Source organism: Oncorhynchus gorbuscha, linkage group LG14, assembly GCF_021184085.1.
Source record: "Oncorhynchus gorbuscha isolate QuinsamMale2020 ecotype Even-year linkage group LG14, OgorEven_v1.0, whole genome shotgun sequence".
Classification (NCBI taxonomy): Eukaryota; Metazoa; Chordata; class Actinopteri; order Salmoniformes; family Salmonidae; genus Oncorhynchus; species Oncorhynchus gorbuscha.
In genome coordinates, this window is record NC_060186.1 from 53,903,865 (window position 1) to 53,920,945 (window position 17,081).

At 43.6% G+C, this 17,081-nt stretch overlaps 1 protein-coding gene across 2 annotated transcripts in view; it reads left to right on the forward strand.

The window, feature by feature from the left end:
- Nucleotides 1–17,081, forward strand: part of LOC123995113 (EH domain-containing protein 3-like) — a 40,267-nt gene that overhangs the window by 3,249 nt on the left and 19,937 nt on the right. For both annotated transcript variants that reach the window (XM_046298453.1, XM_046298454.1), the window contains 2 exons: nt 554–730; nt 5,369–5,466. In XM_046298453.1, the coding sequence (XP_046154409.1) occupies nt 554–730; nt 5,369–5,466 (275 nt within the window). The remainder of the gene's footprint in view (nt 1–553; nt 731–5,368; nt 5,467–17,081) is intronic.

Here is a 17,081-nt window from a genome sequence, read left to right on the forward strand (position 1 = left end):
TCCTCTCACTGAAGCCTCAGTGGCAGAGCTGTGGGAAGGTTAAACATCTGGCTCTGGACAGTGCTGCTCATCTACTGTTGGCCATTTACTGCGGCACTGTATTATGGATTTAAACAGTGTCTACAGAGAGACCATACTAACTGGCACTGTTGACCCCTATGACAAGATGTGTGTAGAGTGGATATATAGAGTATCAGCTGGTTGACCTCACATCTCTTAGTGCTTTAAAGGTTTAAAGTAGTTTAAAAGGAAAACTTCGGTTATAAATTACTAGTATTTACAATTCAATGCATTTCTAGGATTCTGCACATTCTATACAATTATACTACATTTTTAAACCTCTGTAAAGTCAATTTGGACTGATTGACAATGAAACTCCTGACCGTGACCCTATAATTCAACAATGTTAGTATGTTCTTTTAAAAAGATGGTTAAGTATGCTTTTACTTTGTAACTGGTAGGTGTACCGGGCCTGTAATGTAAAATGTAAACTAAGATAGTGGAGAATGAAATAATGCATAAACAGACATCCATTTCTCCTATTACTCCCCAGATACCTGTTGGAGCAGGATTTCCCTGGAATGCGGATTGGGCCGGAGCCCACAACAGACTCCTTCATTGCAGTGATGCATGGAGACACGGAGGGGGTGATCCCTGGCAACGCCCTAGTTGTCGACCCCAAGAAACCCTTCAGGAAGCTCAACTCCTTCGGAAATGCCTTTCTCAACAGGTGAGACTATAGCAGTCCACATATACTATTCTAGTTGGATGACTCAAGTTTTTATAGAAGGGTTGGTTGTTTAGCAACAAAACCGACACGTGCACAACTATGGTGCAAAACAGACGGGGTTGACTTAGACTGTTGACAACATGTAAACTATATTTAGTCTCCAAATGTTTATTGAAAACGTAAGTACATTTGCACAATGAGCACTTGTTATCGCTCAAATACATTGTTACAGTTGTTGGTTAGCTAGCTAGTGAATTTCAACCATAGCATAGACATGATATCAGTCAAAACGCCTCAAAACAAGACACTAACAAGATACAGTGAACTAAAACGAACCACCTATGATTCCCCACATGGCAGGTTCTTGTCATTGTTGCTAGCTATCTGACCGTTCCGAATCATAACAACACATACCTTCTGGCCACATCGATGTGTGAACATATTTTTTGTGATGTTGTCAGCCAGCCAGTCTACACTTGCATATGAAAACTCACATTTCTGATTTATTTTACGATGACTTGTTGTTTTTAGTGGCCTTATCCTTGATGACAGGGCAAATATTCAGTATCTTATTATCTTTCTCCCCCCAAAAATAATTTTGTGCAGCAGACAGAATGTGAAAAACTCTAAAGGCCCCTGGAGAAGATCTTAAAATTTGCTTTAAGTTTGTTGTTCCCCTCATTTTTTTCTGTGCTCAAATGCTAGAATATTTATCTAGAACTCTTCTAGTAATCCTTGTGAGTGCTTCTCTGTGCTCTTGCTGAATTCCAATCTGTTTCAGAATACCATTTGATTTGAAATTCCAATATGTTTTGGAATAATCCTTTGTATAAAGTTGGCATGAAACTCACCATCCTTGAGGAAAGGAAAGGGAGGGAGGCGGAATGAGTACAGGAGCGAGAGTGAAAGTTAAGTTTAGCTTTTCTCAGCGGTTGCTGTGTTGAGCTGTGTTTACCATGTCACAGGATGATATCATGACCAGAGACTCCTGAACCTGCCACACATGCTCTACATTCCACCTCTGATTGAATTTCACTCTGCTCACTGCTCAGGGTTTCCCTTAGTTGCAGACTGTCAGTGGGTCTGTTTGCTCTTTACAGTGCCTTCAGAAAGTATTCACACTCCTTGACATTTTCCACATTTTACAGCCTGAATTTAAAAAGGATTAAATCCAATACAACACATTACTGAGTACTACTCTACATATTTTCAAGCATAGTGGTGGCTGCATCATGTTTTGGGTATGCTTGTAATTGTTACGGACTTTGGAGTTTTTCAGGATAAAAAATAAACAGAATGGAGCTAAGCACAGGCAAAATCATAGAGGAAATCCTGGTTCAGTCTACTTTCCACCAGACGCTGGGAGTTGAATTCACTTTTCAGTAGACAGGACAATAACTTAAAACACAAGGCCAAATATACACTGGATGTGCTTACCAAGAAGACAGTAAATGTTCTTGAGTGGCCGGGTGAAAATTTTGACTTAAATCTGCTTGAAAATCTATGGCAAGACTTAAAAATGGTTGTCTAGCAATGATCAACAACCAATTAGAAAGAGCTTGAATAATTTTTAAAAAGAATAATGGACAGATATTGTACAATCCAGGTGTGCAAAGCTCTTAGAGACTTAACCAGAAAGACTCACAGCTGTAATGCTGCCAAAGGTGATTCTAACACCACTCAGGGGTGTGACCACTTATGTAAATGAGATATTTCTCTATTTCATTTTCGATACATTTCCTAAAATCAAAATATATACATGTTTTCACTTTGTCATTATGGGGTATTGTGTGCAGATGAATGAAGAACTATTATATTTAAGACATGTGGAATAAGTCGAGGAGTCTGAAGGCACTGTGTCGACTGATCAACCCAGGGGGTTTCCACTGTAAGCACAAGACTCAGCGTGTTTCCTGAGGGAGACGATAGGAATACAGGGCTTGTGATGGTTTCTGCAGGTGGCTCTGACAATGATAAGGAGGAGAACATATGTGTGGAAATAAGGGTTCTTAAGAGTTTTTTTTAAGGGTTCTTGGCATAAGGCCGCTGTTTGTTTGCAAACAGGAGAATCAAAAGAGCAGAGGATAGCACAACTATGTATCTGGCATTCTAGTCTATTGCATTTCCAACATAATTATATATTTCCTATATCAGCATGAAGATGTTTTTTTTATAGATAAGAAACAGCCAATGTTACAGTTGCATTATTTGGTTGACAAAGCTGTCATTGAATTGGTGAGCGAACGATCATGTGACGCTGTCATGAGAAGCCCTCTGCTGCTTGGTGCAGCTTGCAGACGAGGAGGCCTAACATCCTGTCTGCAGCATCATCCTAGTCTGCTATCCTTCCTGTGTTACAGTAACCACTATCGAGATTCTAGAATATGCTTTATACTGTAAATTGGTCAATTGAATTTGTCTTATTTTGCCGTTTGAGTTTGAAATGACCAAAGGGGGATATGAAACATATTTTAGTCTAAGAGGTCCATTGAGACCCACCCAGAAGAATGACACATGTTTCTGGGAACAGTTCACATGCTTCAAGACACCAAGCTCACTCGGTCTTGTCTTGAAAGGCTACACCAGACCGGTCATTTCCCCTCAGTAATAATTGTCACTTTCATGTACTATGTTTAGGACAGTGGAGACTAATGATAATAATGGCTGAAACGGAGTGAATGGAATGGCATCAAACTCATGTGTTTGGTGTATTTGATACCATTCCACTTAGTCCGCTCCAGCTATTCCAGCCATTCCCACGAGCCTGTCCTCCAATGAAGGTGCCACCAACCTCCTGTGGTTTAGGAAGTATGATTTGGTTCTAAGTGGTCAATACTTTATTTTACATGAAGAATACCTACAGTATATCACAAAAGTGAGTACACCACTCACATTTTTGTAAATATTTGAGTATATCTTTTCATGTGACAACACTGAAGAAATGACACTTTGCTACAATGTAAAGTAGTGAGTGTACAGCTTGTATAACAGTGTCAATTTGCTGTCCCCTCAAAATAACTCAACGCACAGCCATTAATGTCTAAACCGCTGGCAACAAAAGTGAGTACACCCCTAAGTGAAAATGTCCAAATTGGGCCCAATTAGCCATTTTCCCTCCCCGGTGTTATGTGACTCATTAGTGTTACAAGGTCTCAGGTGTGAATGGGGAGCAGGTGTGTTAAATTTGGTGTCATCGCTCTCACACTCCCTCCCTCCTGGTCACTGGAAGTTCAACATGGCACCTCATGGCAAATAACTCTCTGATGATCTGAAAAAAATAATTGTTGCTCTACATAAAGATGGCCTGGGCTATAAGAAGATTGCCAAGACCCTGAAACTGAGCTGCAGCGCGGTGGCCAAGACCATACAGCGGTTTAACTGGACAGGTTCCACTCAGAACAAGCCTCGCCATGGTCGACCAAAGAAGTTGAGTGCACGTGCTCAGCGTCATATCCAGAGGTTGTCTTTGGGAAATAGACTTATGGGTGCTGCCAGCATTGCTGCAGAGGTTGAAGGAGTGGGGGGTCAGCCTGTCAGTGAGCAGACCATACGCCGTACACTGCATCAAATTGGTCTGCATGGCTGTCGTCCCAGAAGGAAGCCTCTTCTAAAGATGATGCACAAGAAAGCCCGCAAACAGTTTGCTGAAGACAAGCAGACTAAGGACATGGATTACTGGAACCATGTCCTGTGGTCTGATGAGACCAAGATAAACTTATTTGGTTCAGATGGTGTCAAGCGTATGTGGCGGCAACCAGGTGAGGAGTACATTGACAAGTGTGTCTTGCCTACAGTCAAGCATGGTGGTGGGAGTGTCATGGTCTGGGGCTGCATGAGTGCTGCCGGCACTGGGGAGCTACAGTTCTTTGAGGGAACCATGAATGCCAACATGTACTGTGACATACTGAAGCAGAGCATGATCCCCTCCCTTCGGAGACTGGGCCGCAGGGCAGTATTCCAACATGATAACGACCCCAAACACACCTCCAAGACGACTTCTGCCTTGCTAAAGAAGCTGAGGGTAAAGGTGATGGACTGGCCAAGTATGTCTCCAGACCTAAACCCTATTGAGCATCTGTGGGGCATCCTCAAACGGAAGGTGGAGGAGTGCAAGGTCTCTAACTCCGTGATGTTGTCATGGGGGAGTGGAAGAGGACTGCAGTAGCAACCTGTGAAGCTCTGGTGAGCTCCATGCCCAAGAGGGTTAAGGCAGTGCTGGAAAATGATGGTGGCCACACAAAATATTGACACTTTGGGCCAAATTTGGACATTTTCACTTAGGGGTGTACTCACTTTTGTTGCCAGCGGTTTAGACATTAATGGCTGTGTGTTGAGTTATTTTGAGGGGACAGCAAATGTACACTTATACAAGCTGTACACTCACTACTTTACATTGTAGCAAAGTATTATTTCTTCAGTGTTGTCACATGAAAAGATAAACTTACAAAAATGTGAGGGGTGTACTCACTTTTGTGATATACTGTATCTGTCTATTTGTCCATCTGTGAGTCGGTCTGTCTGTTTGTCTTATGTCCGGCCAACTCTTTCTGTGTCAGATTTGATCATGTAAGCTCCGTATTCTTCAGTGTTGGGCTATATATCTGACCATGTCTATGGCCATGTCTGTGTGTTCTGTAGGTTTGTGTGTGCCCAGCTTCCCAACCCTGTTCTCGAGAGCATCAGTGTGATAGATACTCCTGGTATCCTGTCTGGAGAGAAGCAGAGGATCAGCAGAGGTACGGCTCTCAACCCCTCTACCCCTCTCTCTCTACCCCTCTCTCTACCTCTCTACCCCTCTCTCTACCCCTCTACCCCTCTCTCTACCCCTCTCTCCCTCTCTCAACCCCTGTCTCCATCCCTCCACCTCTCTCCCAACCCCTCCACCCGTCTTTCACACACTCACTCAGTTCAGGATGGTCACCCTCAGGATTTAGAGATCAAACCATTTACAGACACAAGCACAGCAGTGTTTTATTGCACAACATAGTGAGAAGAAAGAAATCTGACTGAAAACCCTATATTTACTACTACAGAAGTAGTCATAATGCAAATGTGTACAAAAGCAAGACTTGGGAGAAAGTAGTGCTGTATTCTAATGTTAGCAGTGCCTGTTTGCTAATCTATTCCCTATATCGTGATAGCGCAAATCAGTCTGTAGCAAAGAAAGTATGTCCTTGAAAAATGCAACATCTGTTACTGCTGGCGGCTTTAGCTCTGTTTTCTTAGCTTCATTACAACAAATTTCCCAAAGGAAAACATTTTGTATGATAATGTGGTGACGTTAAACCAGGCCTGTGCTGTTGAACCCACTGAGGGATTTGCATAACCAGTTCTGTATCAAAACATCGTGGCTTCCACACTTCTTACGCCACTTCTGTAATGACTTTATTAGCATTTTCCAGTAGACTTTTGAACCTTCATTCCCACAGGGTTTCTATGTTTGTGGTGGAAATAGCAAGCAAGCTTCAGATATCCTGCTTCCTCGTTGACTGACCTTTAAAACCACATGTAGGAAGACAGTGAAACATGTAGCTGAGGCAGTTCAATCGTAATGGGTTGAAAGACACCAGATATCACAGAGAGAGATGGTGTATACGACACCGATATGTTTATGGGATTTTATACAACGGGTGGGTCTAATCCTGAATGCTGATTGGTTAAAACTGCATTCCAGCCGGTGTCTATTCCACAAGTTACCACCGGCTAAATCTATGATGTTAAAATGCCTATTTACTCTGTTCCATCTAACTGCACAATCCACTGTCTCATTTCACCTCATCAACCCAGCCAGGCAATTTCTAAACTTGATATCTACTATAAAAAGCATCTAGACATTTTCTCACTTTTTTGTTGTTGAATTTTTACCCCTTTTTCTCCCCAATTTCATGGTATCCAATTGTTGTAGTAGCTACTATCTTGTCTCATCGCTACAACTCCCGTACGGCTCGGGAGAGACAAAGGTTGAAAGTCATGCGTCCTCCGATACACAACCCAACCAAGCCGCACTGCTTCTTAACACCGCGCGCATCCAACCCGGAAGCCAGCCGCACCAATGTGTCGGAGGAAACACTGTGCACCTGGCAACCTTGGTTAGCGTGCACTGTGCCCGGCCTGCAACAGGAGTCGCTGGTGCGCGATGAGACAAGGATATCCCTACCGGCCAAACCCTCCCTAACCTGGACGACGCTAGGCCAATTGTGCGTCGCCCCACGGACCTCCCGGTCGCGGCCGGTTACGACAGAGCCTGGGCAGGAACCCAGGGTCTCTGGTATCTCACATTTCTTTTAGACTAACATTTAGTTTTTCAAAAGTGGAGTTTTGTACAGACCTTGCTGTTGGTCTCTCCGACATTTGCAACATTGTTTCAATATTCAAATTCGATCTCCAGCTGTCCCATAGTAATGAAAGTGTTGGGAGGCAGGATGAGACAGATAGGTAGGCAGCTTTTCTTAGCCAGTCGAAATCATGAATCGGCATAATTTTTATGGATATATACACTTAGGTTGGAGTCATTAACTGATTTTTCAACCACTCCACAAATGTCTTGTTAACCAAATATAGTTTTGGCAAGTCGGTTAGGACATCTACTTTGTGCATGACACAAGTAATTTTCCCAACAATTGTTTACAGACGGATTATTTCACTTATAATTCACTGTATCAATTCCAGTGGGTCAGAAGTTTACATACACTCAAGTTGACTGTGCCTTTAAACAGCTTGGAAATTTTAATAAAAATGTCATGGCTTTAGAAGCTTCTGGTAGGCTAATTGACACCATTTGAGTCAATTGGAGGTGTACCTGTGGATGTATTTCAAGGCATACCTTCAAACCCTGTTCCTCTTTACTTGACATCATGGGAAAATCAAAAGAAATCAGCCAAGACTTCAGAAAAAGACCTCCACACGTCTGGTTCATCCTTGGGCGCAATTTCCAAACGCTTGAAGGTACCACGTTCAATAGCACACAAGTGTAAACACCATGGGACCACGCAGCCATCATACCACTCAGGAAGGAGAAGCATTCTGTCTCCTAGAGATGAACATACTTTGGTGTGAAAAGTGCAAATGAATCCCAGAACAACAGCAGTGGACCTTGTGAAGATGTTGGAGGAAACGGGTACAAAAGTATCTATATCCACAGTAAAACGAGTCCTATATCGACATAACCTGAAAGGCCGCTCAGCAAGGAAGGAGCCACTGCTCCAAAACCGCCATAAAAAAGCCACACTACGGTTTGCAACTGCACATGGGGACAAAGATCGTACTTTTTGGAGAAATATCCTCTGGTCTGATGAAACAAAAATGGAATGACCATCGTTATGTTTGGAGGAAAAAGGGGGATGCTTGCAAGCCAAAGAACACCATCACAACCGTGAAGCACAAGGGTGGCAGCATCATGTTGTGGTTGTGCTTTACTGCAGGAGGGACTGGTGCACTTCCCAAAATAGATCGCATCATGAGAGGAAAGTTATGTGGATATATTGAGGCAACATCTGAAGACATCAGTCAGGAAGTTGGTTGCAATTAGGTCTTCCAAATGGACAATGACCCCAAGCATACTTCAAAAGTTGTGGCAAAATGGCGTAAGGACAACAAAGTCAAGGTATTGGAGTGGTCATCACAAAGCCCTGACCTCAATCCCATAGAAAATTTGTGGGCAGAACTGAAAAGGTGTGTTCGAGCAAGGAGGCCTAAAAACCTGACTCAGTTACACCAGCTCTGTCAGGAGGAATGGGCCAAAATGCACCCAACTTATTGTGGGTAGCTTGTGGAAGGCTACCCAAAACGTTTGACCCAAGTTAAACAATTTAAAGGCAGTGCTACCAAATAGACTCAATTAGTATGTAAACTTCTGACCCATTGGGAATGTGATGAAAGAAATAAAAGCTGAAATAAATTCTCTCTACTATTATTCTGACATTTCACATTCTTAAAGTAAAGTGGTGATCCTACAGACAGGGATTTTTTTGCAAGGATGAAATGTCAGGAATTGTGAAACTGATTTGAAATGTATTTGCTGTATGTAAACTTCCGACTTCAACTGTACAAATAATTATCAATAGAAAACGGGTCAAATAAAATGACGTGCAGCTAGTTTGAAATCTTTCCAGCTTCAGTTTGAAGTGATTATGTTAGCTGTGTTGTTGGCTAGCTCCTCTGAACAACCGTGTCCTGACGAGAGAGCACATTTTCTATGCCAGGCGAAATCGTTCATCATTAGCTCATTGTTATATATGTTCCAAATAAATGTCACTAGAAACAGCTTAAACAAATATAGCTAGTTGGCTAGCTAGCAAGCAAGGGATAAGAACGTTGCCAGCCAATACGGCAATGGAACATTTTGAACGAACGTCTGGGTCGCGTCCATAGATACAGGGGGAAAAAAACTGAATGACTGGGTCGACCAGCCGGCTTGGGTAGCAACCCTAGATTTTGTGTCGGGACTGTATCTTGTGGAAGGATGAAATTGTACGAATACATTAATAAAAATCAAGTTTTTAATTAAAATATGTTTAGCATTATTTGAATTATGTTGGTAACCTGCTGTATGGAAGTGATAATTCCAGAGAAGCCAGTGTTTGGGGGATGTGTTGGCAAACCGTGCCAATATATCCTCCAAACACCAGCTTCTCAGGAATTATCACTTAAGTGTAACATGGCCCACCAGCTCTTTCCACATGAATTCCATTGAACAGTGAAGACCATTGTATGTCAGTCTGAGTACACTCTGGTTAATCCTAATAAAAAAATGGGTTTTATATCACTTATGACTCTCATAGTGGTTCCAATGCTGAAAAGTACAGTATGTACATATACCTGCAGTTATGTATGTACATATACCTGCTATTCTGAATGGCTCTGTGTGTTTCTGAGGATGGCAGAGTGAACAGTGGAGTAGTGATCAATGTCACCATGATGTCACAGTGTTCCAGCCTTCTTATCAACAAGGACATCAGGACTCTGCAGTGGACAGATATGGTGCTTATCACTGTTATCCTAGCAGGCTGCCATAGGCTGACCAGCCACATATAATAGCATATACATTGCCCTCTGTAATTATTGAGACGGTGAAGAATTTTTCTTCTTTGGGCTCTATACTATTAGCTATAATTTTAGGGTATTTTCATCCATATCAAGTGAACCGTTTAGAAATGAAGGCACTTTTTTGTATATTCACAGAAATGAAGGCACTTTTTACCGATATTCACAGCACACAGTGATGACATCAAGCTTGTGACTACACATGTGTTGGATGCATTTGCTGTTTTGTTTTGGTTGTGTTTCAGATGATATTGTGCCCAATAGAAATTATTGGTAAATAATGTATTGTCATTTTGGAGTCACTTTTATTGAAAATAAGAATATTATACAGTACCAGTCAAAAGTTTGGACACACCTACTCATTCAAGGGTTTTTCTTTATTTTTACTATGTTTGACATTGAAGAATAATAAAGACATCAAAACTATGAAATAACGTATGTAATAACCCAAAAAGTGTTCATATAAAAATATATTTGAGATTCTTCAAAGTAGCCACCCTTTGCCTTGACGACAGCTTTGATCTTTGCACACTCTTGGCATTCTCTCAAACAGCTTCATGAGGTAGTCACCTGGAATGCATTTCAATTAACAGGTGTGGCATGTTAAATTGTGGGATTTCTTTCCTTAATGCATTTGAGCCAATCAGTTGTGTTGTGATAAGGTAGGGGTGGTATGCAGAAGATAGCCCTATTTGGTAAAAATACCTATGTCCATATTATGGCAAGAACAGCTCAAATAAGCAAATAGAAACGACAGTCCATCATTACTTTAAGACATGAAGATCAGTAAATCCCGAAAAGTTCAAGAACTTTTAATGTTTCTTGAAGTGCAGTCACTAAAACCATCAAGCGCTATTACGAAACTGGCTCTCATGAGGATCGCCACAGGAAAGATCCTCTGCTGCAGAGGATAAGTTAGTTCGAGTTACCAGCCTCAGAAATCAACAATTAACTGCACCTCAGATTGCAGCCCAAATAAATGCTTCACAGAGTTCAAGTAACAGACACATCTCAACATTAGCTGGTCATAGGAGACTGCGTGAATCAGGCCTTCATGGTCAAATTGCTGCAAAGAAACCACTACTAAAGGACACCAATAAGAAGAAGAGACTTGCTTGGGCTAAGAAACACAATAAATGGACATTAGACCGGTGGAAATCTGTCCTTTGGTTTGTTGAGTCCAAACTTTAAATTTTTGGTTCCAACTGCCGTGTCTTTGTGAGACGCAGAGTAGGTGAACGGAGGATCTTCGCATGTGTGGTTCCCACCGTGAAGCATGGAGGAAGAGGTGTGATGGTGCTTTGCTGGTGATGCTGTCAGTGACGTATTTTGAATTCAAGGCACACTTAACTAGCATGGCTACCATAGCATTCTGCAGCGATATTTGACTATCATTTGTTTTTCAACAGAACAATGACCCAAAACACACCTCCAGGCTGTGTAAGGGCTATTTGACAAAAAAAAGGAGAATGATTGAGTGCTGCATCAGATGAGCTGGCCCCCACAATCACCCAACCTCAACCCAATTGAGATGGGTTGGGATAAGTTGGACCGCATAGTGAAGGAAGAGCCGCCAACAAGTGCTCAGCATATGTGGGAACTCCTTCATTGGAAAGCATTCCTCATGAAGCTGGTTGAGAGAATGCCAAGAGTGTGCAAAGTTGTCAAGGCCAAGGGTCGCTTACTTTGAAGAATCTCAAATATAATTTTATTTATATTTTTTTGGTTACTACATGATTCCATATGTGTTCTTTCATAGTTGTGATGTCTTCACTATTATTCTACAATGTAGAAAATAGTAAAAAAATAAAGAAAAACCCTTGAATGAGTAGGCCTAATGTAACGGTTTTCTAGGTGTGAAAAATGCAGCGTGTAGATTGCGATCCATGTTTTAATAAACAAACGTAACACGAATCTAAATACAAACAACACAAAAACACAAAAACGTAATGAAAACCGAAGCAGCCTATACTTGTCAACTAACACAGCGACAGGAACAAGGACACTAAGGACAATCACCCACGACAAACTCAAAGAATATGGCTGCCTAAATATGGTTCCCAATCAGAGACAACGATAAACACCTGCCTCTGATTGAGAACCACTCCAGACAGCCTTAGACTTTGCTAGATCACCCCACTAGCTACAATCCCAATATATACACACCACATACAAAAACCCATGCCACACCCTGGCCTGACCCAATACATGAAGATAAACACAAAATACTTCGACCAGGGCGTGACACCTAATGTGTTTTTAATGTGGTTTGGTGAAAGGTTGTAGTCACGTGTTGACAAGATGCTTAACAAGCGTTGTAATCCTTTTAGAGGAGACAGGTTTGTGTGTTTTTGTGCATATGTGTCTGCATGTATTTGCTACTGTTTTGTTCCCTCCCACTCTGCTGCGTGTTGGCCTGAGCGTGTCTGTGGGATTAATAGTGCTGAGTGCGCGTAGTGCAGGTTTGGCAGATGCAGGTTTGTTTCTGTTTCAATAAAGTAGCACAGCTTAGGATCCTACGTACACCACTGCAGTGGACAGGCCTGAGGATACTTTTCATAGCTGTCACGCCCTGGTCGAAGTATTTTGTATTTATCTTCATGTATTGGGTCAGGTCAGGGTGTGGCATGGGGTTTTTGTATTGTGGTGTGTTTGTCTTGGGGTTTTGGTGGTGGTATTGGGATTGTAGCTAGTGGGGTGATCTAGCAAAGTCTATGGCTGTCTGGAGTGGTTCTCAATCAGAGGCAGGTGTTTATCGTTGTCTCTGATTGGGAACCATATTTAGGCAGCCATATTCTTTGAGTTTGGGTTGGGTGATTGTCCTTAGTGTCTTTGTTCCTGTCGCTGTGTTAGTTGACAAGTATAGGCTGCTTCGGTTTTCGTTACATTTATTGTTTTGTAGTGTTTGTGTTATTTCGTGTTTACGTTTGTTTGATTAAACATGGATCGCAATCTACACGCTGCGTTTTGGTCCAACTCTCCTTCACCACACCTAGAAAACCGTTACAGAATCACCCACCACCAACGGACCAAACAGCGTGTCAACAGGCAGGAGCCACAGGAGAGATGGACATGGGAGGACGAACTGGATGGTAAAGGACCCTGGGCTCAGCCTGGAGAATTGTCCCCAAAAATGTATTGGAGGGGGGGGCTCAAGGAGAGTGTGGCAGAGTCAGGAGTCAGACCTGAGCCAGCTCTCCCTGTTTATCGTGAGTAGCCAAGGAGGAGACCAGAGCCGGTGTTGGAGGTGAGCGAAGCAGAGACTGTGAATGAGTTAATTGGGAAATTGGAGGAGAGAGAAATGAGGGAGTTGCTGTGTTGGTGCTTTTTGCATGGAATTCGCCCGACGGAACGTGTCGGGGATTTGATGGCACCTGGGTCAGCGCTCCATACCCGTCCTGAGGTGCGTGTTAGTTGGCTGGTGAAGTTGGTGCCAGCCTCACGCATCAGGCCTCCTGTGCACATCCCCCTAGCCTTGCACGTCCTGTGCCAGCACTGCTCTCAAGATCTCCAGTACGCCTTCACGGTCTAGCCCATCCTGTGCCACCTCCACACTCCAGCCCTCCAGTAGCAGCTCCCCGCACCAGGCTTCCTGTGCGTGTCCTTGGTTCAGTTCCAACAGTGCCAGCACCACGCATCAGGCCTACAGTGCGCCTCGCCTCTCCAGCGCTGCCGGAGTCTCCCGCCTGTCTAGCGCTATCAGAGCCTTTCTCCTCTCCAGCGCTGCTGGAGTCTCCTGCCTGTTCAGCGCAGCCAGAGCCTTTCTCCTCTCCTGCGCTGCTGGAGTCTCCTGTCTGTTCAGCGCAGCCAGAGCTGTCAGCCTGCATGGAGCAGCCAGAGCTGTCAGCCTGCATGGAGCAGCCAGAGCTGCCAGCCTGCATGGAGCAGCCAGAGCTGTCAGCCTACAGGGAGCAGCGAGAGCCGCCAGTCAGCGTGGAGCAGTCAGAGCCGCCAGTCAGCGTGGAGCAGCCAGATCTTTGTCTGCCAGGATCCGCCAGTCAACCAGACTCTTCCAGATCCGCCAGTCGGCCAGGATCTGCCAGTCAGCCAGGATCTGCTGAAACCACCAGCCAGCCAGGATCTGGTAGATCTATCTACCTGCCTGAGCTTCCTCTCACTCCCGAGCTTCCTCTCACTCCCGAGCTTCCTCTCACTCCCGAGCTTCCTCTCACTCCCGAGCTTCCTCTCACTCCCGAGCTTCCTCTCACTCCTGAGCTTCCTCTCAGTCCCGAGCTTTCCCTCAGTCCCGAGCTTTCCCTCAGTCCCGATCTGCTCTTCAGTCCAGTGGGTTTCTGGGTGAGGACTACTAGGCCATGGTCGGCGGCGAGGGTGGACTATCCAGGGACGCGACGCGAGGAGAGGGGACTAAGACATTGACTGAGTGGGGTCCACGTCCCGCGCCGGAGCCGCCACCATGGACAGACGCCCACCCGGACCCTCCCTATTGTTTTGAGGTGCGTTCGGGAGTCCGCACCTTAGAATCCCCCCCCCCCCCTACCCCCTGTCACGCCCTGGTCGAAGTATTTTGTATTTATCTTCATGTATTGGGTCAGGCCATGGTGTGGCATGGGGTTTTTGTATTGTGGTGTGTTTGTCTTGGGGTTTTGGTGGTGGTATTGGGATTGTAGCTAGTGGGGTGATCTAGCAAAGTCTATGGCTGTCTGGAGTGGTTCTCAATCAGAGGCAGGTGTTTATCGTTGTTTCTGATTGGGAACCATATTTAGGCAGCCATATTCTTTGAGTTTGGGTTGGGTGATTGTCCTTAGTGTCCTTGTTCCTGTCGCTGTGTTAGTTGACAAGTATAGGCTGCTTCGGTTTTCGTTACGTTTATTGTTTTGTAGTGTTTGTGTTAAATTTAAATGTAAGTCATTTAGCAGACGCTCTTATCCAGAGCGACTTACAAATTGGTGCATTCACCTTATTTCGTGTTTATGTTTGTTTGATTAAACATGGATCGCAATCTACACGCTGCGTTTTGGTCCAACTCTCCTTCACCACACCTAGAAAACCGTTACAACAGCCTGTTAATGTTCTTAGGATTCCATAATAAGTGGACACATTTCCATAACATCACTCATGAACATGTTTGTTACAAATCACCAATTTAATAAGATGGCTTGTGTCGAGCATTTAGGGAAGAGTGAAATGAGTTTGAAACAGGTTAAAGTTGAGGGCCAAGTACTGCTTGATACTTTCAAGTCCCTCACAGAAAGTAGAACTCTTTAGTACCACTCGTAGCTAAGTAGTAAACAGGCCATATCTCTGGAAACTACTAAGAATGCCAGAGGCCTGGCAACAGTTGGCTAGGGACAGGGCCACGAGTATGGGGACAGGGGAGGGTTGCCACAGGAAGCCTTTTTATCACCCCGAACAAGTATATTCCACCCTCTCCCGTAGCACATCAGTACAAGGTGGGTGACCATCTGTGTATGCTTAGAAATGAGCCGAGAGAGAATCAGACTTCTTAAAAACACAGGCTTACCTGGCAGATGGGAAGGATAATGACCTCAGTAAGGATGCCCAGATGGGACAATAATAGAGACGTCTCTAAGCCCACAAACAAATGGAGAGAGAGAGAGTACTGGTTAGTTTATGGACAGCTTTCACTACAGTAGGATACCCTGATAAAGGCTGCTGTTTTTAACCTTTAGGGAAAAACATTTAACCCCAGTATAATAAAGGCTTTATAAGAGTAATTCAGCAAATGACTTGGAGCTTTTTAACCACATATCTCCAGTGTAGCTGTGTTATATATGCTATAGAGCTGTTCTATCCTTTAGTTTCTGGGCTGTATTAGAGGCCTGGCCTGGCAGAAGGGCTGCTGTTAGTTTTAGCAGCTGGGAGCTTTCACTGATACTCAGCCAACACCTCTCTCCCCAGAGAAGCCTCTCTTTCTGCTGGGCCAGGCCGCACAGACCTCCACTACACCAGGCCAGGACTCCTACACCATGCTCATATCCTGAGGAAAATACTAATACCAGCCCAGGTCTATTATAGCAATAATGATGTTATATTCTGTGCCTAGCAGATTCCCTCATTCTGGATTGCTTGCACCTGTTGTCCCAATGTAATGAAGTGGTATGGTGAGGTACGGGTCTGGCTAGATAAAGTTTGAGGACATTTGTTTAGGCATACATGACAAAAATCTGTCCTAATCACTGAAAGGTCCACTGAGTGTATCAATTCTTTCAAATCTATAAAGCATTTGATCATAACTTTTCAGCTTACTTAATTTGAATCTAACAAAGAGATGCACAGTCTTTTTTTAAATTTATTTTTTATTTATTGAGTAGTTTTCCACCCTTTTCAGGCAACACAATAGTCATCTTCAGCAGGACGCATACCTGCCCTAAGTGAATAAGTGTCTGATTGCAGCGTATTTTCATAACCAAGGGCCAAGCCTACGTTCCCAAGTCAACAAGTAACACAGTTAAACCTCTGAGGGGCCAGGAGTCAGAAGTACAGTGCTAGGAAAAGACATGAAGACTTGAAGACTATCTCTTACTTGTGAACTGTCATTGAACTGTGGAAAATGACAGATTCCTGGATCTGATATTCCAATCACGTTCTATGGCTTCTGAAGCCCGAGTGTAGGCAAAGTCACAGCGCTAGTTGACTAGCTGTTTGTGTGTTCAGTTCGGTTGCAAGTCAATGACGTGGGGGAAGTGGGATTTTTTTTATGTATCTTACACTTGTTACCTTTGGATAGACTGGACATGGACATTAGGACAGTGTCACTCTTTCCAACTAATTAGGTAGCAGAGCAGACAGACAGAAGATTGGTTCCAGGTTGGTGGACTGTATGACTTCGTTCATTTCTTGCCTTGGCATCGTGTTCTCTGTAGCAAGCCCACATTAACCATTTTTATTTTTTTATTTTATTTCACCTTTATTTAACCAGGTAGGCTAGTTGAGAACAGGTTCTCATTTGCAACTGCGACCTGGCCAAGATAAAGCATAGCAGTGTGAACAGACAACACAGAGTTACACATGGAGTAAACAATTAACAAGTCAATAACACAGAGAAAAAAAGGGGAGTCTATATACAATGTGTGCAAAAGGCATGAGGAGGTAGGCGAATAATTACAATATTGCAGATTAACACTGGAGTGATAAATGATCAGATGATCATGTACAGGTAGAGATATTGGTGTGCAAAAGAGCAGAAAAGTAAATAAATAAAAACTGTGGGGATGAGGTAGGTGAAAATGGGTGTGCTATTTACCAATAGATTATGTACAGCTGCAGCGATCGGTTAGCTGCTCAGCTAGCTGATGTTTGAAGTTGATGAGGGAGATAAAAGTCTCCA